The sequence below is a fragment of the Megalops cyprinoides genome, chromosome 21, assembly GCF_013368585.1.
Source record: "Megalops cyprinoides isolate fMegCyp1 chromosome 21, fMegCyp1.pri, whole genome shotgun sequence".
In the NCBI taxonomy this organism is placed as follows: Eukaryota; Metazoa; Chordata; class Actinopteri; order Elopiformes; family Megalopidae; genus Megalops; species Megalops cyprinoides.
Window position 1 is genome coordinate 9990768 of NC_050603.1, and position 27655 is coordinate 10018422.

A 27655-nucleotide genomic window follows, 5' to 3' on the forward strand; every position below is an offset into this window, starting at 1 on the left:
GGACGTCCTTGGGCGAGATTCTGCTTGGGTGAGACACTGCGCCCTGGGAGCTAGCGTCATGGGCAGTTCTTATTTCTGCGCCGATGACACTCGTCTATATTGGGAATCAAAGCTAAAAACACCACGGCCTCCTCACTTTTGATTGATTGTATCATTCTATCATTCGTCTTGGCTCCAAGTCCCTCCGAGTATAAAAAGTGGATGTTTTTTTTTTTTTTTAAGTTGGAAAAGAAAATGTCACAGTAAAAGCATCTTTTACTGTGAGAAACATGGGAATTTGTTTTGACAAAACCCTGTGATTTGAGTCTTGTGTGAAAAATGTTAGAAAGATGTCTTTATTCGGTCTGGAAAATATGGCTTCGGCTGTATCCCTCCTTGATGCTGCAAAGTTAGTCCATGCTTTCATCACATGCCAGTTTGCATCCACTTTCCTTCTACATGAGTGCACCCCTTCAAGCACCTAATAACATCACTTTGCTCTTTAGGTGACAGAGCATGTTGCCTAAAGACAAGTTAGGGGCTCAAAGGCTGTGACAATTTTGAATCTTCTTTAAAAATCCACACTCTTAAGATGGCTTTTGTAGTATTATGTCCTCAGTGCTGCTATCTCCATTATATTACATTATTGTCATGTAACAGACGCTTTTAATCAGAGCGACTTAGTAGGTTACAATTTTATCCATGTATACAGCTGGATATTTACTGAGACAAGTGTGTGTCCAAGGGTACAACAGCAGTGCCCTAGCAGGGAATCGAACCAGAAACCTTTTGGTTACAAGCCCTGCTCCTTATCACCACACCACACTGCTGTCCCAAATTGATGGATAATCCATTTGGGGTCTCACATTCCTTGACCACTACAATGTCATCATTTGTACAATATCTTTGCATACTCAAATGTTATCGTCCATAGAAGCTGTTAAATATACTACATGTAGAAAGTACCATTTAATTGTAATGGACATAACCTCCTCAAGCAAAGAAAGCATAATGAACCATAAGTGCCCTAAATATAAATATGTCTAAATATAGGTCCATTAGAAGTTGCTTGTTCTTCCTAACAACCAGACAGGTTTTAGGAGTAACTATATTGCTGGAAGTTTCTGGGGGATCAACAACCTCCTTGCCCCTATAGCCAGGTGTGGTCTCCCCCAGATTCCAAGCTCAAGCTGAAATGTATCAAATGCAATTCGGGAGAACACTGCTTAGAAGGCCTTTCATTTGCCCGGAAGTTTTGTTTCTGCTGATTTATTATGAGTAGTATCGTTGTGATTGTTGTGAAGCATCTCCGGTGTCTCTGTCCCAGCCTCAGGAGGGACAGCTGGCCGTGCGCCAGTTCCAGTTCCTGCGCTGGTCGGCCTACCGTGACGTTCCTGACTCCAGAAAGGCCTTCCTCGGCCTGCTGGCCCATGTACAGACGTGGCAGAGGGAGAGCGGGGAAGGACGCACTGTTGTCCACTGCCTGTGAGTCTAACAGCAACCATCGCCGCCATGCGCTAAACCTGTAACCATCAATGAACTGGTTGGCTCAGATCATATTTTGTGTGTTCACCTCATTGATCAATCACCAAAAATGCAGGTTAGGGAGGTTGTGATGCATGTTGAAATCAAGAAAGCCCAGTCAATGCCCTTTCTCCGCTCTCAGCCTGTAAGCCAATATTCATTCCCCACATTCAGACAAACAATGCAATAATTGTAAATGAGCCTTCAGATTAAAAAAATGAAGCAAATTGTGTATGCTGAAGATGTACATACAGATACAAAAGCACTAAGTAAGTGTATTTGTCTTCCTCTGTGTACTTGTCTATGTATGTATATGTATGTGTGTGTATGTGTGTGTGTTTCTGTTGTATACGTGTATGCGTGGGCGTGTGTGTTTCTGCTGTCTACGTGTTTGCGTGTGTGTGTGTGTGTGTGTGTGCCAGTAATGGAGGCGGTCGCAGCGGCACTTTCTGTGCCTGCTTCATGCTGCTGGAGATGATGCGGCACCAGAAAATGGTTGACGTCTTCTATGCTGTGAAGACTCTGCGCAACTCCAAACCCAACATGGTGGAGTCCCTGGTAGGGGAGGGGCCAGCAGGCGGGGGGTGGGCAAGCTCTCAGGGCTTGGGGGGCACGGTTGGGATGGGGTGGGGTGGGGGGTTTGGGGGGGTTGCATGCTGTGCTTTGCATGGAGGGTAGGTCAGAGTGCAGGAATGGGGATATGTTACCTTTTCAGAGTTAGCTTTTGTTTTCAGACATTAATAGAGAAAACGAATGGTAGAATATAGCGGCCCTTATGGCTGTTATGGCTATGGAATTGTAATCTCACGACACGCGTCCTGCTTAAGGCGATTCTACTCTTTCTTGTTTTGCCTGCTAATTATAGTGTGTTTGTTATTGTGCTGCTGTCTGACCACTGTGTCTTTCACAGGAGCAGTATCGGTTCTGCTATGATTTGGCCTTGGAGTACCTGGATAGCATTGAGGGGAGATAGCACCAGGCCTATCGATCCACATCGGCTAAGACAGAACTCTGTGTCCAGTCATTTGGCTTCTCGCTTCTGTGCATTTTCTTTGTCTGGATCAATGGATTTCCCTGCCGTCTAAGGCTGTGAAGAAGAAGAAAAAAAAAACAAACAAACAAAACAAGGGGAATTTTGCAGGGGCAAAATATGCATACCTTTAAACTTTAATGTGCAACCATTGCTGTATTTTTGGATCTGTATATGTGTGTGTTTTTTATGACCTTGGCTGTTTTGTGCTGTGTTCTTCCCCACGCCTGGGGGTGCAAATGGAAAAAAAAAAAGACCCCCCTGAGAGTCCCCTGAGAGGTGTTTTTCTGGACTGCGCCGATGTTCAGTCCGCTCCTTACTGCCTCACCAACAGAACGCACTGAGAAGGACACCACCATGTGGAAACCGCAGCACAGGAAGAAAGCTGCCCGTTGGTGTCATTGCCGTACCGAAGCCCACCGGAACCTAATTTAAGGAGTTGAACAGAGTGACTCTTGCCATAAATTCTTATTTTTTTTGCCTTCCCACTGTGGCCCTGCAGATGTCGTTGTCATAAGGGAGCGTTTCTCGTCTGGTTTCGTGCCCGCAGATACGCAGAACCTCCCGTGTGTTTTACCTAAGCTCCCGCCTCTCTGTTGCTCTGTGCTCCCTTAATTTCTGTACATAGGCCTTCCGCAGGTGTTCCTAGGTGTTGTTGTCTTGCGCTGCCAGCCCGTCCTCTTTTCACACGTGGATTGTGTGTGAAGGCGGAACCTGTCTGTACAGGTGAAGAGTGTAACGGCACGGTGAAACAACAGGGGAAGGAGGTGAGAACAGGGTCAAATATTTGCAGAGACTCTTTTTTTTTTATATATATATATTTGTAATTTATTCATTGTTTTTAAGTGTTCTATTCTGCAGATTGTGGACTCTTATAAAAAGTGATAAATGGGGAAAAAAATGATAAAACTGTACTCTGTATTCCCGTTCAAATCAAGATTGTATTTTTCAGACAGTGATCTTGTCTTCTAACAGCTACCCTCCCCCCTCCCCTCTCTTCTCCTACCCCCATTACCCCCCCATTTTTCAGCACTCTACCACACCCTCACACGCTCAACCCATGACCATCCTCACCTCATCACCTGTCCACCACCCCCCTTCCATGCTGTACCTCAACTGGAGGGAGGAAACAGTGTGTCTGACGCTTTTAGTCTTACACATAGGGCCCAATTTTTTTCGGTTTCCATTGTTTCCTTTAAAAAACTGTTAACTGAACTGTGAATTGCATGAAAAGTGTGTCAAGTCAAATGCTCCAAATCTAGTTATGTCTAGTGTTCACAGGTGGCACCGATGATTGCTTTGTGTAACAGTTACAGAGGTGAGAAACTCTGTTCCACTGCAAAACAAGTAAAATCGAATAATCTGTTTTGCAAGTTCTACCAACAGTAACTTCAAAGCGCATTGTTTTTAAAAAAGCGAGCCTATGTGTGATGAATAATTGAAGTTCCAAATGAAGATTCGGAAGGAGAATTTGTAGAGAATCTGTGCGCAATTAACCAAACCTAGACAAACCAGTCCCGTTCACGACTATAAAAATCCAATTGACCGCTTCCTTTCCATGTCAGCTGTTCACAGCATCCCTCTTCCACCCCATCTCCCCCTTTCTTTTGCCTATTCATGATGTCCACATAGGGGGGGGGATAGTGAGGGGGTGGGTCAGCAACCTTGGCCTATTTCCAGATGCAGTCCCTTCATCAGACTCCAAACCAAATATAAGACCACTATAACCACATCAAACGCAACATTCGGGCTTTGATTGTATGGAAATTCATATCTATTGAAATGCATTTATTCCAGGTTGATTCTGCAAAAGCATGACAAAACATGCTGGTCATTTACCCCACTGTTTTTTTTTAGGTCCCACTGAAGTTTGTTATTTCAACATAAATTGCAGAAATCCTGTGGCATGAGATTCAGACATAGATGGCACTGGTAGCTACCCTAAATTGGTGCATAAATTAAAAACATTTGAGTTTAACACACTGGTGCTTGAAAACATGCAGGTGCAAACAGGTGAAAATCCACTCTGAGGGCCCTTAAATTCATGTGAAAATTAGTTTAAATTCCAGTTGCTGTTTAAAACACCTGTGAGCTTTTGTGTGAACATTGGTTTAAAAAAAAAAAGGAAATGTTGGGCTGTACTTACACAATACTAAAGAGAGACTACACTGTCTGTCACTGAATGTTTGTGTTATACAGTACTGAAAAGAGGCTACACTGGGAGATATTGTATAATACAGTATTGGAGAGGCTGCGCTGTCTGAGAGAGATTGTGTTACACAGGTACTGAGGAGAACCTACACTGAGAGTGATTGTGTTACACAGTTGCTGGAGAGAGGTTGCACTGTCTGTGAGTGTTTGTGTTATACAGTATTGAAGAGAGGCTACGCTGGGAGTGATTTTCTCATACAGAACTGAAGAGAGGCTTCACTGCCTGACAGTATTTTTTGTTTGTACTGGAGAGAGAGAGAGCGCACTGTGTCTAACATGGGGCTGGAGGGATGTCTGTTCTCAAATGCAAAACAAATGAAAATAAAAAATGACTCATCTTGTGGAAAAAAGTGTCTGTGCCGTGAGCTGTCTCGAATACCAAGGAATGTTTGAGTTGGTGCAGGTCATCGGGTTACGGTTTAACACCCAGTTTCACTTGCTTTACAGGCAGTAGTATTCATTGCAAGAGTAGAGGGATGGTTCCCCCAAGCTGTGAACTGCAGTCACGGTTAAGAAAGTACACTTTTACTGCATGTACACTGCTTTAAAGTAGTTAGCATGTGAAATGGACCTACTCTGTATAACACGTTAATGTGAACTCTGAAACATGTGGGTCTTCTTTCACTTGTCTGTATACGTAGCATGGTAAGTTTAACCAATGAGAGAGGAAAGCCGTGCGCACAGCTGAACAGGAGCGTCTGTGTGTCACCTTTGAGATTGTACTGTTGCATCAGGCTGAACCCCTAATAAGAACAGAACAAAAAATGTCATGACCCTAATAAAAGTAGAACATAGAAATGTCATTTCAAAGGATCGTTAATCTTGCACCCACAGAAGCCTCTTTTCCTAAATTTTCAGTTTTGTGCAGGTTAAAGCCCCCCTTTGTTAACTCTCACACACCGCAATGGAGATAAACCCCAAAGAACATGTTGCCATGGCAGCCACATTAATACCTGAGCTATTTACTGCTTACCCCGGACACCTACCTGCTCATTTTGCAGCCGTGCCAAGAACCCTTTGTTTAATGACTAGCTATGGTGAACTTTTTTTTGACTTCGTCAAATTGACTGCTCTGATGTTGACCTCTTATATCTGATTCTCTGGATGGCTTTGTGTGATGATCCCTGATGCCATCAACCTGCAGACAGTCCCTGTTCACTCTTTCCACCAGAGTCAGTGAGCAGGGACTAATTATTATTCTCATTGCAAACTCCCCTCCCCTGGAAGACTTGCATTTTTTTACATCGTGTCCATGTACACAAGCTGAATATTTACCAAAGCAAATTAGGTTAAGAACCTTGCTTAAGGGTGCAATCACTGCGGTCCGCCCCAGACATTAACCCACAACAGCTCCAGCTCCAAGTCCATTTGGTAACTCATTACACTAGTCATTACACGGCGACCTATGGTCAATGGACCGTGACAGACCCCTATTGCTGTCTCGACCCCATTCGCTGGTTTTTCTTCTTCCTCTCTCTGCTCTCATTTGCCCGGGACTGCAGGAACAGAGAGGTGCAATAAGGGAGCAAGTTTCAATAAAAAACAAGTGAAGTCCTGGATCCTTCAAAGACACGGGTGACAGCGCTGAACCGGGCCTCAACCAGGCCTCTCTTTGAACAAGTTCCCACAGGAGGGATCCATTTTCCAAGGGGGGGGCTTCTTTTTTTATCCCCCCCATCTCTCTCTTTCTCTCTCTTTCTTTCTCCTGTTCTCTCCCTCTCTCCCCTTTTCCCATCACCCTCCACCCCCCTATCCCTTCATTTCTCGTTCTCCTTTTCTCTCTCCTTCTTTCTCCTTGATGTATCTCCTATTGATTAGCATGCTCTTCGGTCTTAGCGCAGTGCAGTCTCAGACATGTGTAGCCAGGGGCCGATGCACTGTCTGATTTTACAGGTCTCCCTGCACACTTTCCTGTAACAGGGGAACTCTTTGTAAGAGCCACCAGAGACTGTTGTCAGACGTCAGCCTGGATCAGAGGAATAATTCATAGCTGTTTTCATAACTCCGTCCTCTCTGAAACGCGTCTTGCCGCAGTGACGGACCAAGAGAGGGAGGGGGTATTCTCTGCTGAGGCTCAGCAGGGCATGTAGTACAGAGCGCAAAGAACAGAGAGTCATATCTGTGTTTCCTTAGTGACTGGTTTGTCGCAAGAAGGCAGTTTGATCTTTTGGTGTGTTGCCTCCCAGGTTATTGAAAATTTATGTATGTGCATTATCCACAAGGGTGAGGAAAGGGTTGCTTCTGTAGCTTGTGTTTCAGTACAGTAGTGTACGCCAGCGATATGAAAGTGCCATCGACCCCCCCCCCATTTATTTTTCCTTCACCTGCTCTCTTCTTTTGCTCTCTCTCCTTTTTTCCCCCATTTCCCCCTTTTTCTTGTATTTTCTCCCTCTCTCCCATATCTATTTTTCTTTCTCAGTTTCTCCCTTGCCACCTCCTGCTCTACTCTTTTCATTCTTCCGCTCTGCTTTCCTTCTCACTCTCCTTGGTTGTCAGTGCAGTTATATGCAGGGAGACAGCGTTATATCCACTTGCAAGGTGACATGTGTTTAAGGTGTTCACAGTGGAAGTGTAGGACTTACTCACCATCACAGGAGAGCTCTAATGCAGACTCGCTGCGTCGTCCGCACCTGTCCTTGCAAAGGCTTTCTCCGTTTCAAGTCCAGAAAATAAAGCATCAAGACCTGACTTGCCCACACTCCACAACTCTTTCACATCAGATAATTTGACGTCTTCCTGTAACACACAGTATTAGGTGCGGTATAACAAAGGCCAGAATTGCCAAAGCCCTGAACATGTATGATTCAAATGTAAGCAGTAGAGCTTCCTCTCTCTGCTTCTGTTCACTCTCATTCCGTTATGGAATAAACACAGTTGATGTTTTTTAGTCTGTTGCTGTTATAGTGAGGGATTGTTTTTACCTTCATTTTATCACTTCATGCTAATCTGATCTCACCCTTCCAGTGCAGCCCATTAAACTGTACTGATATGCTGCAATAAAACCAGAATAGAATGAAATATCATTAAAAATTGTAGCAAATCAGGCACTAATGATGCTCCCCAGTGGTGAACACAAATTATTTTGTTTTTAACCTCATGCTACAGTAACTAAATTCATGCTTGAATTTCTTTTCCTATTCTTGTTGATTATGTCTCTGCAAGTGACGTGTCATGAGCTTGCATGTGACAATTCATGAGAAGGATGTTCTCATGCATGGTCATATATAGTTATCACATGTAAACATATGCTTATTGTACATATCTTCAGTCATCTCTGATCTTACGAACTATGAGTATCAGGTTTTGGCCAATGAACAAGAGAAATATCTGCACATGTGTGTGATTTGATCTGACCTCTTAAACATCAGTGAGGAAAATTAACTGCAGGGATTACATGGCCAAGTATACATAGGGGAATTCTGGCATATGAGACCCAAGCACCAGGCATGATTAAATAATAATATGTGCTCTCAGTGCTGTTTCCATACTCAAAGTAGGCTTATCAAATTCCTGTTCAAAAGCAATTAGGAAAATAGAAGATTTCTCAACTCTCTGAAAAAATGCAAATGATAATTATTTTATGGTGATATCTGTGCTGTGGCCTGTGGTTGACATGTCTGCTCTGCCACTAGGGAGCTGGCTCAGTGTCCCACAGAGTGCTTTAATAATTGTATCCCTCACTTGGGGCAGCGGTTTGGAAAGGTGATTTTGAATAATTTGAACATTTCTTTCTTCTGAGAGAAGAAGGGAAAAGAAAACTTTTCGCACAAAGTCGAGTCAAACTAATGTTTCCAGCTTCACTTCCTTCTTTAAGTGGCTGGCCACATCCATGAGGAAATAGGATCAGTTTTTAGTGTTTATTTTTATGTTTTTTTTTAATGTTTATTATGGTGATCTGAAGTAAGACTGGATCAGAATCACATCTGTCTTTCACAAACCAGGACGTTCAAACCAGTTCAAGGACAGCTACCCTGCGGTAAGCATGGAAGAAAACAAGCAGAACAAAGGAAGCAGATCGGCAAAGAAAAGGTTCACAGCAAAATAGGTCCTCTGAAACAAATGGAATTCAGCCCAATCCCCCCATTCCCACATCCCCCATGTTTTCCTCTTAATAATTTACGTGACATGGCTTCAGTCTGACTGTGCCTCACAAAGTGGTCCCCTTCCGTTTCGGCACTGAGCGCAATGGAGTCTCTCCGACTTCAAAGACTCCCTCTTCTTTCTCTCTCTTTTCTCTCAGATGTCCTGGCCTACTTCAAGCGCAGTGATTGTAAGGAGTGAGTGGAGCTGTTTCGTCTCACTTCCTGTCTGTTGGAAAGCTCCCTTAACAAGGTTGTAAATTATAGTTCCTCTCTTCTCTTTGTGTCAAGAGTCTTAAGGTATATTGCTTCTCAGCCCATCTTTTTCTCCCCTCCCCCATTTTACACCACTGCACTTTGCACTCAAAATAAGCCTTTCATTGTCATGCTGAAAGAGTGGGGGTACTTTCAGCCATTGCCCTCCACACCATATGACACCGAGAGCACACGTCGTCACGATGTTTAAAGAAGCTGATCAGGAGACTTACCGCAAATCAAGGGGGGGGGGACAAAGACTTCCCAAGCAAATGGCAGGGACGTATAGACATCCTATATTAAAGGGCATGGGCACAAAGGCTTTCCATGCGAAGGGAAATTGAAAAGCTTTCTAGTGTAGAGGGCAGAGGAAAGATGAAGTCCAATTAGAGTGGTGGAGAGGAGCAGCTCCCCGAAACAGGAGGTCCATTGAGCCTCGGTCAGAGTCACTCTGCTCTGGAGTTAAATCTCTCACCTCAGCGGTACTCCAGAGGCAGAGTGTGAGATTACTGCATGTGGCGACCCCTCAGCGTTGCCTGGTAATTTAAGCCTGGCACATGAAATGAGCGCCGATTTGATCCTCCTCCTATGGGCCTGTCGTTAAGGGAGACTACAGGTTATCACACTCTTGCCCAGGTATCACAGGTGGAGAGCGCGGTGCTACACATGTTTCTGAGATTGCTCTCTGCAGCAGTCCTCTCCTGACTCATCTCTCAAGGTTGTCAATCAATCAATCAATCAATCAATCACGCAATCAGGTTTTTACAATGGTCATTGCAATCTTTGCAATCAGACTGTCACAGAGCACTTTACAGCGTATGATTTCCAGCCAGAATTTAAAAAAAAAAAGAAAACAGCTGGGGGAAAATGAAAATGTACTGTAATACTTGATCTCTTGCAAAAGGCAATCAGTCTAAACTCTGGGAAATATAAAAACTGTATGTTACATGTATGTGACAAGTTCTGCATTTTAATGAAGTTTTCAAAGTTTTTGAAAGTCAAATGTAGACATACCTTCAATTAGTGCAGGTTCTGATCGACCGTGAATGACCAATCAAGCAGACTCATTTTTAAAAATGACTCATTTTTGAGGATGTTGCATTGAGTCAATTCACGTCACGAAGACTCTGACTCATTGTAAGTAAAATACTCCACTTTAAAGTGGGAAGATATCGGCGTCAATTTTGAGTACTGTAAGATACGGTGCATTTAGTTTGATTTGCCTCTGACATTCTAGCTGGGGTTATTTTTGGTGACTGAATATTGTAGTGCATACATACCAAGATATTTTTCACAGCTATGAGTAAACACACACACAGCCCATCCAATCAAAGCAATGCCACTTCATAATGAACCCATAACAGTGGTTAGAATTTGAATTAGGGAGTCATTGCTGGGAAACTATTATTTGAGAGATTTAATAGACTGACAACATCCTGAAACTCTCTTCTTGCCCCCCTCACACATTATTATGTGTCAGTCAACTAGCCACAGCTGTATATTAACCAGCCAATCAAGTGTTTCCTCTTAGTGAAATGCCTGTGAGGAACAATATCAACTGATGAGACCTGCCTATTAAATCTCCCATTTTACTGTCATAAAGACAAGAACCAGTTTGCACACTTCAAACTGAGGCATCGGAATTGAACTAAATTTACAAACCCATGTTTTCAGATTTCCTGTGCTTTTTTTTTCTCATTCTCATTTCCAGTTAGACCTGTCTAACCAGCTGTTCCACAAAAATATGTGTAAACCAGACGACAGGATTTCAGAACTCTAAGGTGGCACATTGCTGTTCTTGACTCAACAATGAAAACAGTGATTAATGTCTACCTGTATTGGTAAAAATATCACACAGAAAAATATATATGCATGTGCAGTACATATAGTCATCCAAAGGTTCTATGTTAAATATAACGGGGAAGTATTGGTACCTTGCAAAAAGGTGCTAGGCTTATTTTAGTGCAGAGCTGAATCCAATCTCTGCTTCATTTTCACATGAAAGCACCAGCAATCTGGCCACTGGCAAGTAATCAGGGCCGGTAGCTTGGCGTTCATTTGAGTAACTTATTACAGCAGGGAATGGGTAAAAGAAAGAAAGCCCATTCTGCCTTTTCAGAGGAAACTCACAGATTCTGCGCCAGAGCATTATCTCCACTTCTCACCTCTGGAGCATCAGTTATCTCGGTTTTCTTTTCAGCTCATTGAAACCGCACACTCTGAAATTAATCCTTACCTTCTGAAAAGACGTGACTGGCTGACTCTCTCCACTCAGGAGAGTGCTTAACATAAACAACATGAACTAGAGAGAACATGGAGCGCTGAGCTTATTCAGTTTGGCTTTCATGAACATTGTCGGAAATCCCTTCTTTCTTTTCTCCTTTCTTTTTTCTTTCTGTCTGTCTTTCTCTTTCTCTCTTTCTTTCTTTTCTCTTCCTTCCCTTGGCTCTTCCTTTTGTTCTGTCTTTCTTTCACCCATCTCCAATACACATATGCATCCGAGGACGTATAAGAGATGGACAAATTGCCAAACCAATTTCACAATAAATGTGCGGGAAATTCTCAACATAAAATAGATTTTATGCCTTGTCAGCTGCTTTCTGTGCTATTCCACTGCAGCTCTTCTTAACTTAAAAAAAAAAAAAAAAAATCAGAAAGTAATGGACTTTCAAGCATTCTAATCTCCAACAGGAAAACACAGAATGGTGTAAAACTTTTTTAAATGAAGAAATGATGGTATTGGAACAAAACTGACTTATTTAAATAATTTATTAAATTGTATTTATTTTTTAATAAAGAGAACTTTCAGCACAGCATTTCTTAAAATGGCTGCTGTAAGTCCTTTCAAGTTTTCCTATTTTGAAGGAAAATATAGATACACATACAATAAGGTAGTTTGTGCTGAAAGACAAGGCCACTTCTCCAATAATAAACCTGAAAATGACAACAATCCAAAACTATTGTTTTCTACTATTGATCAGCTACTAGACACAGCACCGATGGCCGGTTGGCTCAGCCAAACTTTCTCATCAAAATCTGAGAAGTTTGTGTTGTAATTCAAAGAGAAGATAACAAATATTAGATCTGAAACAGCAGCACAAATGTTTGTTGACGTAAGGACAAGGACAAGCTTCTCTGTTTCGTCGCCCATTAGCCAATGTGAATGCACTCTGCAAGATTGTCCTGTAGTCAAAATCATCTATGTGCCCTTTTGATCTGTTCCAACTAGACCTTTTAAAGATGTATTCAATAGTCTGTCTGAAAGCATTCTGCAGACAGTTAACTGCTCGTTAGAGACTGGAAATTTTCCTGATTCCGTGAAGACTGCAATATTAAACCCATTGCTTGAGAAAAGAAATCTGGATAGGTCTGTTCTCAGTCATTTTAGACTTATCTCCAATCTTCCATTTTTGAGTAAAAAGGGAAAAAAGTCACCCTCAAACAACTTAATGATGACCAGAGTGTCATTAACAGTAGCAGTCATTACCTGTAACAGTTTTCTAGAGAAATTTCAATCAGTTTTTTTGCTATAATCAAAGTACAGAGATTTCATCAGTGAAAGTAGTAAATGACCACAGTCTACACATTGATGTAAACAACATAATTGTTGTTATGCTTTTGGACTACTTCATCGTCTAGAAAACTGGGTTGGTCTCTAAGGCACTGCTTAAACCGTTTTCAATTATATTTAACAGGGAGACAATTCTTTGACAGACTTTGTCAAGTCCTAAAAAAGACAGACACAGGGATCCATTCTTGTTCCATTTCTCTTCTACGTGTACATACTTCCCTTAGGTAAAATCATTTCTGAACACAGTGTCAGCTGTTTGGCAGATGATACACAACTACTGTATATATTTCTGTTGCTCTATGTTACTGAAGCCCTCCAATCATTGATTAGTCATCTAACAAGCATCATCAAATTTAGAGACAGAAATGAGTGGGTGAACTTGACCATTTTGCTCTACAGACCAAATCTGAACTGAACTTGGTGTAATTTTAGACTCAGCTCTGAGCTTTCAGCCTCACACCAGTAATATTACCCAAAAAAACCCTCCTTTTTTCATGTAAGAAATATATGTAAAATCAAGTCTTTTCCATCCCTGCATGATGCAACAAAACTGACCCATGCTTTAGGTTTCAGTCATTTATATTACTGAAATGCCAAAAAAAATGAATTGATAGCCTCCAATCAATACAAACCACTGCCGCTAGAATTATAACTAGGATTAAAAAATAGAATACATTCCTCCTTCTCAGTCTGCATTGCACTCTCTTCCCGTATCTTTTAGAATTGATTAAAGTTCATGTACTTGGTTTTTTAAAGCTCTAAATGTTTTAGCACCAGCATACATTTCTGACTTACCTATCCAAATATGTCCCCCAGTTGAGATCTGCTGGTGCGGGCTGTTGCATGTTCCAAAAGTGAGGCACAAGAAGAGTGGGGAGATAGATTTTTGCTGTCATTAGTGTAAGTTGTGGAATCTGTTTCCTAAACATATTTCTGAGGGTGAAACCGTCAATAGCTTTAAGAAGCTGATAAAAACATACCTTTTTACCTTGCCTTTAATTGACTGTTTACAGTTGACTGCCTGTTTTTATGTGTTTTCCTCTTTTATTATTTTTGCCATCCTTTTATGTTGCCCGTGCTATGTATTTTATAGTTCTTTATATGCTGCTTTGTCATTTATGTTTGTTTTAGTTTATAGTTTTTCTCTTTCTTATTCATTGTAGAGCTGCATTCTATATACGAAAGGTGCTATACAAATAAAGACAATTATAATATTACTCTAAAAGCATCCTGCAGTCCTGAACCATGTCAAGGCATATCAGAATTTCCATGTCACTCAGAGACAACAACCTCCCACAGAGCGTTGTAGTCTTTTCCCTGTGAGCATGAACACTTCCTTCCACTGACATACCCTTCTGTCACTGTGCGCGGATTCTCATTCTGAAGCTGTGTGTGACCCCGCACGATCGCTCTGTCTGAAGCGAACGGGATGCGCAATCAGGACAAACCACTCGAGGAGCAAATGGGAAACCTCTTCATTTGCTACCATTGTGACCACGATTATGATTACAGCCAATTAAGCCGCGGGGAGGAGGGATTGGGCTCAGTTGTGCAGAACGTGCGTCGCACTCAAACCAAAAGCGATTCACCACGGAGGGGATGGAGGCATCGTTTGTCCGCCAATCTCTTTGTAGTGCTTGGTCATTTTGTAAAGTGCCAGAAGCTCTTCCTGGGCATTTTGTAAATGAGGTATCATTTAGAGCTGATTTTTCTTGGGGTAAGGGGGCTTAGTGGCATGTTTTGCTTCGTTTCCAGCAACAGGTGGCAGGGACCCAAAAAAAAAAACAGAATTCTGCACTCAGGGACACGGAGTCCAACACTGTTTAGTGTTTATATCAACAAGTTTGCAAACAGTGGTAAAAATGTCTGCAGCCTCTGGCCTCACTCTACATGACAAACAATTTAAATTCCTGTTGCATGCGGATGACCTGGTTCTGTTATCACCGACAGAACAGGGGCTGCAACAGAGCCCTGACGTGACAGAGAGCCGCGCCGCCACGGAAACATCTGAGGATGATCCAGCCGAGGAGCTGCACCAACCCGCCATCCTCCCAAGGCTAATTTACACCTGAAACCACGAGCAGCCATCCAGAATGTCCAACCCCTGCAGCCCCAGACGGCCGTTTCCCTGCTCCCAGCTCCACATCAGCAGCGAAGCGTGTCAGCAGCAGCCTCTGCAGACCCAGCGGACCCTGCAGAGGGGAGCGGGCGCATCACCGTGTCAGTAGACCGGCTGCTAGGGAAGAAAAACCTGAAAATGCTATCACAGCAGCAGGGGGGGGGGGAGACATCAAAGGCTACCTGCTGCAGGTCGAGTGTGTGCAAAAGATATGGCCATGGGGTGGCATGGCTGCGGGCAAGCCTACAGACTTGTCCCTTTGCTAAAAGGGGAGGGCTTCAGAGGCCGCCTTGGGCATGGGATAACAGAAACATCCAGCATCTACTGTCTACTGGTCAAGTTTGACACTTCACCTCAAACACTGTTGCCAACAGTTTCCAGGCAGCAGTGACACCATCTAAAGGAGCCTTCACCTGTGCTAAACAATGCCAACCCTGACATTCAATGATTTAAAGTTAAATTGTTTATGATTTTGTATTTAAACATTTATATAAGTATGTAAACTGTGTGAATGTGTGTTTAAGGATCCTTGTCTACCAGTTTTCAACCTTGTAGATAACCATTTTGAGTCAGTTGCATTGCAAGCAGGACAACTGCGACTGTGAGATTGTGAGTGATAGAGACCATTGGTTAATGAACCACACCTGTAAAACTGAAGGCCTATTAAATACAAGCGTGGCATTTTTGAGCATTTGTATGAGCTGTGTAGCTATTCTCAGGCTTTTTTCCTTTGTTGTGTTGACTTTCAAATAAGTTATTTGATTTTTTTCTGGTAATTTGGCTTCCTATACTTGTTTTGTGCAGCACATCCACCAGCACCTTTTACAGATGGTCACTGAGACTTATTGCTGCCTCAAAGGACTGCATCACTAATGGATTTGACCAGAATGACACTCTAGGGAGGAGAGAGGTGTAGCCATCTTCTTAGAATGGCTCCTGCAAGTCCTCTTTTACAATGCCAGGACCTGGATCTTACTTCTAAAGCCTGCTGAGGGGACCCTCGGTGACCCCACACTTCCACACCTTTAGCAGCCAGAAACGGTAAGGACGGCAGGAGAACTGGAGGCAATTCTGGACTCGCTGACTGAGAAGAGTGAGGCGAGCATGGCAGATACATACATACATATATCATTTTATTACATATACATATTACATATTACATGTGCTTTGTTGGGCTTTGGTGCCCATAAACAGTTTTTGCAAATAAATATCATTTTCCAAATATGCTATTACCAATGTGCCATTTGCTTTTGCCTTTATAGCCCACACTCAACACCAAGGTACAGCACTGAAACTCCAAGAACAACTCTGCCAGAGCAATTTGGGTAAAAATGTATGGTTTTCCAGGAAAAGAAAGGCCAGACCTCTGGGAGACAGGTAATGCATCACATTATCCGCTGTTTCATTTTTAAATTCATTGCAAGGATATCAAAAGTCAGTGTGTAAATTGTGAGTAATAGAGTGGAGAGATGTTCTGATCTGAGTCGGGGTGGAAGGCCGTGGATTTGTGTGCCAAATGTCCCTTTGCCTCGAAATCTACAAAGTGAGAAAAGTGCTCAGTGACTCCTTCCCATGCAAATTGCATCTGGGCGCACTGAGATGCAATTTGCATGGGTACACTGTTTCTGTTTGTTGATGGATGGTTACGTTTTTGCAGATGATTGTAAAATTTTTTTAAGTGCACTGAAAATTGTCCATATACAGCCTATGGTACAGGGCCATGGGGAGACCTGAAATGAATAAACCTTTCAGTAGGAAATGGATGGATTGATGATGGCGAATGCATATACCAAAATTACAATAAATGCATAATAAAAATAAATAAACTTGGCTCTGTGTAAAAGGCAGAGGTGGCAGGGAACAAGGTTTTTGAACTGCTACTGGCCCTGAACCTGTTTTAGTGATTAATAAGCCTGGCAATTTTAATTTCACTGATCAGCAGCTGATTGCAGTTTTGTGTAATGTGGTAACATGACAGTACCTTTGTACTGTCACATGAAATGATTTTAATTAGAACAGAGACATGAGAATCCATTGTGATATTTTTATCATAAATGAGATCAGAGATCAGGTTTAAACAAGTACCAGCTTTTTTATTTTTCGCTAATTAAATGTATGTCATGTAAAGTTCAGAAAGGTACACTGCATTAACACATCAGATGCATCTGAATGGAAATAATTCAGCTGTTGATTGTGATCCGTCTTAAAATTGCCACGGTTGCTAACCGTGCAGAACAGTTTTCTGCCTGCCTGCCTGCCTTGTCGTTCCCCGACTACAACTGAAATAGTTTTCTCATCCCTCCTTCCGGAGGTGATTGAACTACATACTGTGCACTTGTTTTCGTGTTTCTCAGTGAGAGGCAGAGCAGGGTTACAAGTTCCAAATTAATCCTCTGTCTAATCTGTGCTTTAATCATGGTGATCAAAACCACAGAACTCTCCTCTAATGAAAAACACGGCCAATGAGATCTCATCAACCAGACGAGTTCAATTTAATGGGTGGATGAAGCAAGGTCAGCATTTCTCTCATTATTATTATTTTTTTCATTCTGGCAACCAATATTCTCTCTCACAGCAGGCAGATATTTTATGTATGGGGTTTACCTTTACCAAGGGAGAGTGATGCTTTCAGAACTCCAAACTGGGGATAACTATCACATATAATTGTCTTGCATAAATTACACTGGTTCAACATTGGGAGAGCTGTCTTTTGACTGGATCACAAAGGTCCGTCATTAAAAACACACAGTAGCTCCACCCATGGTTCATGAAGCTTTATGATTACATTACATTTACATTATTGGCATTTGGCAATATTCAAAGCAACTTACATAAGGGTACAACAGCAGAACCCCAGTGGGGGATTTCATACGCAAGCCATCAGGTATGTATTCTTGACTGTTCTGAAGACTCCTTTCATGTTATTTGGAAATCTGGGGCCCCCTGTAAATTGGCTGAATCCCAACTAGAGTAGTTTCAGGGAATCATCTTCTCTATTTTTAGGGAATATAACTCTACTTATATACAGTGCAGACATGAATTCTGTACTCTTAGAATGCTAGTCTCAGAGTGCTAAAGTTAAAGACTGACACATCTGAAACATGCCATTTGCAGTTACAATTTGCAGTTATTTTCTAAACAATTGCCATTTCTCACGTTGTGCATCTAACCCCACAACAATGTGCACAGACATGCACACAAACAAGTTACATTTTTTAATAAATTGCCATCGCTGGTATTTTTATTTCTATTTTTATTTTCTTACTGCATTGCTTTTCAAGCGCCAGAGCACAAAGCCATTTGCAGGCATTTGTGAGGAGCGCAAAGAAAAATCATGTCCCAACTTACACCTCTCAACACAGTATATACAACCAATCCTTGCCTTGGAGAAGAACTTCAGTATCTCAGAATCTGTTCGTCATGTCCAGTTGTGTTGTGCAGTCTCCCTTCCAGGTGGTAGACAAATGCATGCCTCGCCAATAACCACTCAGCATGAAATACATCACTAGTAATTACCCCATTATTATTTAATTATTTATTATTAGTAATTGTTATTGTAATTTTGGCACTTTTTAAATGGCGCTTTTTGTTTGCCTAGCCAGTGAAATTATCCAGAGAAACGTGGTATAAGTTTCATGCAGAAATCCATTTATGCCAGTGGATATTTATTGAATAATTGAGGTTAATAACCCGATACCCTCTGGGTACAATTTCAGTGCCTTAATCAGTATGTCACACTACTGCCCCTAAATTGTGCTGAATTGTCATGCTTCGATGCTATTCAAATAGGGTTTACCTCTGTCTTGCACATGTTTTTGAAGTTAATAATATTAATTTGGAAGGCTTCAATTTTACTTCCAAGCATAATAGAATAATCAGCTTCTAATCCTAATGAAATAGCAAATTTCTTTTCAAAACAGAAAGTATTAACACAACATAGCAAAATCACGCTAATGTCTTTTGAGTGATTTACTGAGAAAATACCACATCCATTTATTCAATTAGCGTTGTAGAAATAAAGCCAAAGTCAAGGTCATCCATCATCTAGATCCGAAAAGCAATTTACTGTTTGTGATAAATACATAAAAATCTTTTGGGGACACAGAATGCAGGGCGAAAAGAGAATGTTTCGTAACTGATGCGTGCGGTCACTATGGCGACGGCCTCAAGTTTCCCTGGTGCAAAGGATGAGGAGGTGATGGAGTAAACCAATCCCAGCAGTCCCAGGGAAGAAGAAATGTGATATTCATAGATTTCCTACGTCCAGACAAGATTGATATGACCACTCTGCTTATTGATGAAGCTGAACCCAGCCATGATGGATCAGTGTGAAGGGGTGCAGTACACTACAGCTTTCATTTTCACCCCAAGAGCAGTGACCATCTAAGTTAACATCTGAAGGCAGTACAGAACATGACCTGACAAGATGCCTGGTGATTTCACAATGTGTCTTCTTTTTAAATTTGTATTTTACTGTATTTATTGTATTTTATTGTATATTTTTTTTTCCTATGTCGTGTGCCTTATTTGTATTGTGTTTACATAAATGTTCCTCAGTGCGCTGCTGTTGCAGACCACCCACAATTTCGTTGCACCCCCACCGTGCAATGACAATAAAGTCTATTCTGATTCTGATTCTAATGGACCAGGCTACATTTAACCATTACTGACACATCGTATGTGGTCCCATCTGATTTGGTACCCTCTCTGACAATTAGCAAAATGAAAACGGTTCCATTCTTACATTCTTACTGTTGCTACACTTCAACATTTGTGACTCCATATCTCAAAATAAATTCGCTGAACACTCAGTGCATGTCCTGAGGTTGTTTGCTGACAGACCCCAGACCAGACTTCATGACAAAAACATTATTGCCACAGAAATTAGTCTTGCTGTGGATCATGAACACAGAAAACTAGGCTGTAATCCGCCGAAAGATGCAGCTACACTCAGAGACCCGACGCACCGCTTCTCCCTTCAGTCACGGACCAAAGGGATCATCCGCTTCCCTTTCAAATCACCGCAAGCGTCTCTCACCTTTTAAAACATAAATCAGCGAGAGAATGTTGCTCGTCTATACGCATCAGCAGAGGATTTGTCTCATTGTTTTTTTTTTTTTCTTTCACCGAATCACCCGTACCGCTAACAGTCTCAGTTTCTGTGAAACTGTAAAATTTCGCTCCCATGACCAGACATGGATTTACGGTGCACTTGTCTCTCAGCAAATCGAGCGCATCCAGCAGCCTGTTGGTGCGGAAAGCCGCTGTGATACTTCGGCTAATCAGCTGTCTCAACCCACGTTCCCCCCCCCCCGCCAGAAAACGAGGAGCCAGAATGGTGACACAGTGGGAGCTAGCACCGCCCGCTCTCAGCTAGGATTGCCACCCCCCCCCCCCCCCCGCCCCCCCCCGCCCCCCCAACGCCGAGTCAATATCATCATCAATACTGAGGAAAACAGAGACACAGTGGTGTGCTGCATCACACAACAGATCAATGAGAAACAATGCAACTTTCTGAAGAGAAACCGTCTTTATTGAGCAAGTGGTGGATTTTTCTTTTTTTTTTAAAAAAGGAACACTGTCGGGTGGGGAGGGGTAGAGAGTGTGTGTGCTGGGGTTCACACCCTTGGGAACATTTCTAGAGGGAGGAGGGAAAATAATCTGGAATTTTACTGTGTAATTACACCAGAAGGATGGCAACCCCTTGAGTAGCAAAACACAATTAACCCAGTTAACAAAACTAACTTGAATCAGACAAACTGAGGGGCAGTTTAAAAAGAAAAACTCCATATAAGAAAAAGAGTTGTCAGCTGCCCAGCTGTCTATGACAAACAGGAGCAATCTTCCAATTTCAATGTTGAATTTGACTAATGTTTTAGTCAAAGGTTACAGACAGGTTAGTCACAATCTAATTATTAATTCAAGCTATAAAGGCATACCTTAATCCTACACTCCATCAAGCATGCTGCTGTCTTTGCCACAGTCTCCCGAAATACCAAACACAATACAGTGGATAAACCTGCTAACTCACACGACTGTAGTAACATGTAACCAACTCTACCATATATGCTACTTTGTTCCACCATATACACTAAGTGGAGATGGCAATAAGGTAGCTAGTCACCGTTTGTCAGTGACATGACTTTTAATGTTGCCAGATACAAGATCTTGCCAGATATAAGATCTCCCACACTTATATCGTCAGTACTTCGACCCCCTAGCTGTTGTTTTTGTGTTTCTCCCTGTCTGTCAGTGTCGTCCACGTGCTTTTGTTTACAGATCCCATGTGTTCCTGCCCTGTCCCGCTCTCCGCCCTGTCCCCACCCACCTGATTCCCTGACTGTCTCCGCCTGCCTGCCTGCCCACCTGCATCCCATCTCCTCGTCAACTCAGCCTTTATATCCCCTGCTGGTCTGTGTCTCGTTGCCAGTTCGTCTCAGTTTCGTACCCCCCTGATTACTTTTTGTGTTTGTTTCCTCTGCTGGAACTCCCACCTGACATCCGACTTCGTCCCTGCCTGCTGCCCTGCCTCGGTTGCCTGTCCTGCCTGCCTACCCGGTTTGACCCAGCCTGCTCCTGTTTTTGATTCCTGCCCCTCGTTTATTCTGTCTCGGACTGCCCCTCTGGTTTTTGACCCTGCCTGTTCTGCCTTCCATACCTGCCTTGCGATTTTATCCCCCTCCAATAAAGCCCCTTGGAGCTTGAGCGCTCCTGGGTGTGTGTGTGAGTCCATGCCTGTGCCCTGACATATATGGCTTCGTAAAGGCAGGGCAAAGGTCACACATAAAAAAATTAAGGGCAATGAGTCTGTAGCAGGACTGAAAACCTCCAGGTTTGAAAATGTTGCCAACTGTCTGTAACTAAGACAGATGAGCCTAGTCTTAATACAGTGTTCACTGCTTGGCATGGACCAAGGCCAAAGTCTCACATGGATTACTCTTGCAAAGTGAGACTAGACAAACAGTGTACCCTGCAGAGGATTCACTTGCATAGATGGCAAAAAAAATAAAACCAAAAAATATTAATTAAATCAAAACAAACAAAACACAGCAGCTGGGAAAACCACTAAAAATAAAACTCACACCAGAGCAAAAGCTCTCCCTCTAATTAGGCTGAGCCTCCGCCTTGCAAAGTGATTTCACCCAGAAGTACCTAATGCTGTTACCTGTCCATCCACAGCATAAAATTGAGCTCCTGTGCAGCCAAAAGGGAAATTTTAACCTGATACCACAAGTGGCATAGGTATGTTACATGGTATGACATGGCATAACTATGGTGACCTCGGTATGCTAAAATGCCAAACATGAGCATATCACAGTAACATGCACTGGTGACTGACCACTCTGCTTTGAAACCAAGTTTGGAGTTAAGTTCTTGAGAGCAACTATGTCACATTAGCAGGCCTTTTGCACAACTACAGTAAACATGCAAACATGAGGCACAAGAAAGCGGAAAATTTTGTTCCTGATACATGAGAGCTGCCAGGAAAATATACACTCCTTGTACAGTGAAGTGCATGCATAAGGGAAAAGGAAATGTTATCTGTGTGACTGGGGTGACAGTCAGCAGCACTGATATAACAGATGACGGCGTGTCAGATGACAGTCACAAACGACACAGAAGCAGCCTGCTTGAATCCCTGTTGAAGGCGCAACAGAGACAGGATGAATTGTGCAGTCCAGACCACATCTCGGCAAACACAAGCCATCCTTTTAAAAATGAAACCAAATTATATCGTTTGACTTTTGGTTGACCTGTGAATAATACTTTTTTTTCCCCAGGTCTTTGGGTTAAATGGATCAGAAGCAATGCTTATTAATGACTTCTGAATGGATGGATGCATTGTGCTGTTTGAGAGTTTCAGTGTTCGGTTTTCTATTTAAAAATGCTCTGTTTGGCTTCCTTTTGTTCTCTGGCAAAGAAAAGATTGTGTTTGCTTCAGCGAGGACTGTGTAAATATTGCCAGCAACAAGGCTACTTTTTGTTAATTGTGTTTGTGTTTGCGTGTGCTGGGAGCGTTGCTGGTGATACCACATGATGTTGCAGGGTTGTTTACTTTCTATTTTGTCTGTCCTCCGCTACAGGAGAGGAATATGAATCATGTTTTCACTGACAGTATTGTACTACACGAGATGCAAATGCACAAGTCATTTTAATTATCAAATTGAAACAAATTACTCGCATGCTTTTTTTAGTTTCGTAATTTATAACGATAATTTATGAAAGTGAGCACGATGCTGTCAGTGTCTGCTTGTGCTTGAATTTATGTGACAAATTGCGAAATGCTTACATTTTCCTGTCCTGAGATGCGATTGGTAAAACATTATGAAGAATTCTTAAAAAAAAAAAAAAGATTTTTTCAGGCAAGGACGGTTGGTTTTTAGTAGCAATATATCTTTCATTGTCATTTTCCTCCACCCCTCTCAAGCCGGAAAAATAAATAAAAACGTCCTGATGCCAAAGGAAGACACCTTGTCATTTAAAATCTGTTTGAAGCTTGTGGAATGATCTCTTCAAAGGCAACAGAAATGGGGACAATCATAAATAGGGACACAACCCCCCCCCCCGCCTCCCCGCAACCGCCCACAATGCCTGAATCCAGCACTGTCACCTCATATCTCAGCTGTAGGCAAAACACATTAAAATAACCCCCCTTCTTGTCACATTCAATAACATTTTCATCTGACTGGTTTGATAAGCCCTCGGAAGCCCCCCGCTGTGTCTGCCCAGACCCCTTGGTGTGGGTTTGCCTCTCTAGACTCTGGGACACGTTTTACCGACTCCATCTGTCTGCTTTCATTCTAATGGAATATATACGATGGCATCTCGTACAGGCAGAGGAATCTGCTGCAGACAGACAGCAGCTAATGACCACGAGAGGACAGACAGACAGAGGCCCAGGTATCTCTGCTCGTTCCTCTGATTGGCTACAAATCCCTGGTGTGTCACTCAGTGGAGGAGGGGTCTGAACTCATCTTAAGATTTGGTCACACTTTATATAAAGCCATCATAAGACCTTCACCAAAAATAACATCTTCATGACCATGGTATGACCTGTTTACATAACAGTATAACATTAACATAACATTATATAAGAGCAGTTATAACTATTTCAAGATGGTTGACAGATATAGCTGATTTTTTATATGCATGGTTTCACACAACATACACTATCACTCCATATCAACCATCATGCAGCACCACAGGTATTCATGAATGTTTATAATGATGTAATAGCATGCTCATGAAGGTGTAACGTATGCTTTATTAAAGCTTAAGGAGACTTATGAAGTGTACTGTCTTCCTGCCTGTGTGACTATGTTATAATTGGTCCAAATTTATGGGTTGCTTTTATTAGCTTATGATGGAGTATGTAATCCTCTTGCACTTGCTTGTTTTATTTTGCACCGCCAAAAGCTTGCAGTGAATGATGCTGAGGCACTGATCCAGTACACAGCTCAGGAGGTAAAATGCTGGTCTATTTTCTAATATAAAATAATGATGACATGTGAACAAGACCATGCTAAATAGGTAGGAGTGCGCAGACAGAGAGCTTCTGGCTCTGATATTTTAGGCAATATAAACGTATCCACTTCAGCATGTGTCTTCTAATCTACCACAAAAGCTGGAACTGACCAGCATTCTGTACACTTCTAACCTTTGCACACCTCACATGGCAAATGTCATTTAATTTTATATATATATATATATATATATATATATATATATATATATATATACATTCAGTTATATAAAATTGTGTTATGTATGCTATCATCTTTGCAGTAATTACAATTATTTCATGCATGCATGCGTGTACTCAAAAACACACTCACTCACTCACTCACTCACTCTTTCACCAAAATCTAAGTGAGATGTTTGTATGTTTTAGCCCCCAGGGGCTGTTCGTCCCTCCCTTTTTTCTGCCTTTCTTGACTAAAGTAGAGATACATTCTCCATGTGTGAGCTCTCTACTTGACATTCAAAAGTGATTTTAAAAGAAAATAAGAGACAGCTACATAGCATCAGTGCCACAATCTTCCTCTTGTTCTCTCTCCTTCTCCCCCTGTCTCTCTTTCTCAAATTCAACTTCAAACAATGCTTCAAAATGTGGAGTGTAACATTCATGATCTCCTTCAGATAATGCAGGGCAAAATAAAGAAGAGAGAAAACAATGGGAACCATTTGGTTGGAACAGTGCCTCTTTGGAGTGTGTTAGGTAATATGGGCAAGTGTTATTTGTGAGCTGGCATCGTATTGATGTCAATACATTCAGCAGCAAAACTGTTTTTGCAAATATTTATGAACTGGTGCATTGAGAACATATAATTTGCGCCTGTGAAGAACTCGGCGTTTTAGCATGCTGAAAGTGACTCTGTTGTAGACATCAACACTTTGAGTGAAAGACATATTTTTGCTACAGTGTATGTACTGATGTTTGATTTGTACAAGTAACTTTAACTACTGAGAGAATTCTTGTCATAGATAAAGTATTAACACAATCAAACTTTATCCCAGTGTATTTATAGCCAACACATTTACGAGTCCGGTAATTACAGTATTTACAACAGAGAATACACAAAATACAGTAAATTGTCATGACTACTGCCATCATGAGTTCATTGGAGGTCAACTTCATTGTTCTGTAGCTTTGTGAGCTGAGTGGTTAATTGTTGAAATTATTCCAGATGTATTATCATTTTCATATCTGTACTTGTATATGTATATGTATTTAAACAGACTGTATAAATAAGTACAATTCTATGTCATGTGAATAAAATCACAGGTGAGAAACTGAAGCAACTGTATTCCAAACGAAAACAAATGAGCATGTTTCACATTAAAAACAAACACAAAAGTCTTATCCTTCAAATCTTCTTCATTGTCAAAATATTTAAGGCTATGGTGCAAATCCATTCATGAGGCTACTTTTGAATGTTTTGTCAGCGCAAGCCACGTTTAAATCTTGCCCAGAAGAACACATTTTTCTTTCTCTGTAAAAAATGTGAACAAGAGCAAGAGTATTCTCAAGTGCTCTTTTCTTGGCAATGTCAGTGTGGTGACTTTAGTCCTCTTGATCTTTGTGACCAAGGACATAGTGTTTGTGTGGCATGGTCAATGACAACCATTTCTTAACAGAAAACGTTTAAAAGAGTTGCAGGAGGAGGAGGGTTAGTCATAAGTTGACAATAGGCACCAAAAAATTGACAATAAGCACCAACACATTAGCCAGTTAAAAAAACATTTGCAGTGAAAAATATCTATGTGAAGGTCAACTTTATCAAAACGGTATTTAAACGCCTCTGTTTTCATAGGGGGAAGAAATTCTCCAATTACTACAATAAGTCAGTGGAAAGGCACAGAATTTCAAACTATAAAGCAAGTCTGCCAGATTGGCTTGGAGTCCAACATGTCAAGGGCTGCAGTACCTTAGTACAGCCTTAGGACAGTGCTTTGAGGCCCCCTGTGGACCTTCTGGAGCAGAAGGTGCAAACTCTGCAAGGACAGCAAGGACAGGGGGAGCCAGGCACAAACTTTGATGCAGCTGGGGAGGAGGGTCATCGGAGTTTGGCAAAAGACCCCGGGACAGAGAGAGAGAGAACGAGAACGAGAGAGAGAGAGAGAGAGAGAGACAGGACAGAGAACTGCAGGTAGGAGAGGATCAAATCACGCAGAAGAGTGAGAAGGGAGAGGCAGAAGATGCCTCAGAAAAAAAGGCAAACAGAGAGAAAAACAGAAAAAGAGAAAAGCAAAGGAAACACAGGTCAGCTCCTGGTCTCTTCCAGGGCTGGCGCTGTACCAAGCCATGTCTCCTCTCTGAACCTGCTGCTTCCAAATGTCTGTATGAAAGGTGGTACAGGGTCACTTGCTGGATATTCACAGTGGGACACTGACCATAAATAAACACGAGTATACGTAAGTGATACATACCGAAGAAAAAAACACACCCTCCTTTCACACTGTGCATGATTGGCCATTGTTCAGAGCATGAACACGCACAGTTTCGCCCCAGGAACAATTATTCCCTAAAGTAAACCACAGTGTCGCAAACCACGCCCTGGAGTACTCCTGTGTCCTAGTGTTTGTTACAGGTTCTTAATTAATTAGCATTATTTGGGCTGCTAATGCTGGTCTGTATTTGACATTTCTTGGCACTTATCTGATTTCAGTCCTAGAGGAAAGGAAATGTGTCATTGGAAGTGTGTGCGCTAATTAAAAGATAAAACTTCAGGCCTTCCTCCAGCTTATGTTTGTTCATGTGTGGCCAGTAAACAAATTAGTAGTACAAATTAGTTGTGAACGTATTTAATTGGGACAGGGCATACAACAATTAATTAATTGAACAACTAATTAGTGTCAAATTTGGCATAGCACTGAATGACAAGGCCCTGGTGAGACTTGATGGTCTTTAACTGTCGGCTCTCCTCCTAAAAAAGGTTCATTCCATCAACCACCGGTCCTGCTTTAAGCCATCGCTTTTCCATTCCCTGATGAAACAGGGGAAATAACTTCTCTCTGTTTCCAGGACAGAATTCAAGGAGAGAGAATCGGGATGTGAGTGGGTTTATCACAGAAGGCAACGGGGATGTGAATGGTTTTATGACAGAGAGCATGTGGGATGTGAGTGGTTTTATGACAGAGAGCATGTGGGATGTGAGTAGGTTTATGACAGAGAGCATCCAGGGATGTGTGTGGGTTTATTCCAGCTGTCAGTGGTATGGCTCTGGCTCTGATCACCTACAGGTATAGCCTGTTTAACACTTCCATATTTGGTGCTGATTCATTAGAACACTGTTTTACCCTGATGATAAAAACGTTGCCATTTTTAAAATGAGGAAAATCTATTATGAGAATCAAAACATAACACTCTAATCACTGACTGCTAC

The 27655-nt window shown here is 42.0% G+C and overlaps 1 protein-coding gene across 1 annotated transcript in view; it reads left to right on the forward strand.

Moving 5' to 3' along the window:
- LOC118796442 (receptor-type tyrosine-protein phosphatase U-like) overlaps positions 1 to 3280 on the forward strand; it is a 103579-nt gene extending 100299 nt beyond the window's left edge. The window contains exons 29-31 of the mRNA XM_036555299.1: positions 1307 to 1464; positions 1926 to 2061; positions 2414 to 3280. Coding sequence (XP_036411192.1) covers positions 1307 to 1464; positions 1926 to 2061; positions 2414 to 2476 — 357 coding nt within the window. The 3' untranslated portion in view covers positions 2477 to 3280. The remainder of the gene's footprint in view (positions 1 to 1306; positions 1465 to 1925; positions 2062 to 2413) is intronic.
- Positions 3281 to 27655: the final 24375 nt, after the last annotated feature.